Source organism: Geospiza fortis, unplaced genomic scaffold (genome assembly GCF_000277835.1).
Source record: "Geospiza fortis unplaced genomic scaffold, GeoFor_1.0 scaffold391, whole genome shotgun sequence".
NCBI lineage: Eukaryota > Metazoa > Chordata > Aves > Passeriformes > Thraupidae > Geospiza > Geospiza fortis.
In genome coordinates this window covers 1,292,275-1,293,416 of record NW_005054472.1, presented here as the reverse complement: position 1 = coordinate 1,293,416, position 1,142 = coordinate 1,292,275, and the positions used below count along the sequence as shown (strand labels likewise).

At 48.5% G+C, this 1,142-nt stretch overlaps 1 protein-coding gene across 1 annotated transcript in view; it reads left to right on the top strand.

The window, feature by feature from the left end:
• The first annotated feature begins 380 nt into the window (after positions 1-380).
• The window catches only part of SRSF3 (serine and arginine rich splicing factor 3), a 5,263-nt gene continuing 4,501 nt past the window's right edge, over positions 381-1,142 (top strand). Inside the window, exon 1 of the mRNA XM_005428112.2 lies at positions 381-603. Coding sequence (XP_005428169.1) covers positions 398-603 — 206 coding nt within the window. The 5' untranslated portion in view covers positions 381-397. The remainder of the gene's footprint in view (positions 604-1,142) is intronic.

Here is a 1,142-nt window from a genome sequence, read left to right as displayed (position 1 = left end):
GGAGATGGCGCTGCCCACCCCCTTGGTGCGCGGATCGCCCTGATCCTAATCCCGATCCGGGAACAATGGAGCCTCCCCCGCGCAGCGCCCTCTGCAGACCCCCGTGCGCTAAGCGGGAAAAAAGGCGGAGCGACCTTCCCCCCACAAATCTAAACAGTAAAAGTAACCGAAATTCCTCGAAATAATGAATTTTGATCACACTGTGGCATACCAGCTATCTTGTTGGGTTTTAAGTTTTCTCTCACCCCGCTCGCCCGTTCCAAACAGTGTCTCCATCACAATGCATCACTGCTCAAGTTTCAGGGGGAAGTAGCCAATAGAGTGCTTTCCCTTGGAAGTCAACAAGCACATGCGCTGGGTTAAATATATGTGAACTTCTTTTTTTCTTGTCCTAGCAATGCATCGTGATTCTTGTCCGCTGGACTGCAAGGTCTATGTGGGTAACCTTGGAAACAATGGCAACAAAACAGAATTAGAGCGAGCTTTTGGCTACTATGGACCACTGCGCAGTGTATGGGTGGCGAGAAATCCTCCTGGGTTTGCCTTTGTGGAGTTTGAAGATCCCCGAGATGCAGCTGATGCAGTAAGAGAGCTAGATGGAAGGTAAAGTGTGCTTGGCTTGGCTGGTCAAAATATGGGACATTATAGAAGTGATACAGTTTTAAATTGTGAAACTTAAACTGCGGGACTAAAGTCTTGATGCATTTCTTATGCGCTGTTTTGTATGGTACTATAAGGGTGTTCTTATGGTGCAGCAATGGAATCCCAGAATGGTTTGGGCTGGAAGGAACCTCAAAGATCATTCAGTCCCACTCTCCCCGTGGGCAGGGACGCCTTCCACTGTCCCAGGCTGCTCCAGGTCCCATTCAGCCTGGCCTTGGGCACTTCAGGAATCCAGGAGCAGCCACAGCTGCTCTGGGCACCCTGTGCCGGGGCCTGCCCACCCTCACAGGGAATAATTCCTTCCCAATATCCCACCTATCCCTGCTCTCCTTCATGAATAGCATTGTAATGTTTAATTTTGCATTTCCCAGTTGAACTCCCAAGTTAGGAATTATTTGCATCTCTTTGTGTGTTAATTAAATTGCAGATGGTGTTATTATAAAGAGGTAAAACTGATTGTGGAGACTCTCCTTTGCTCT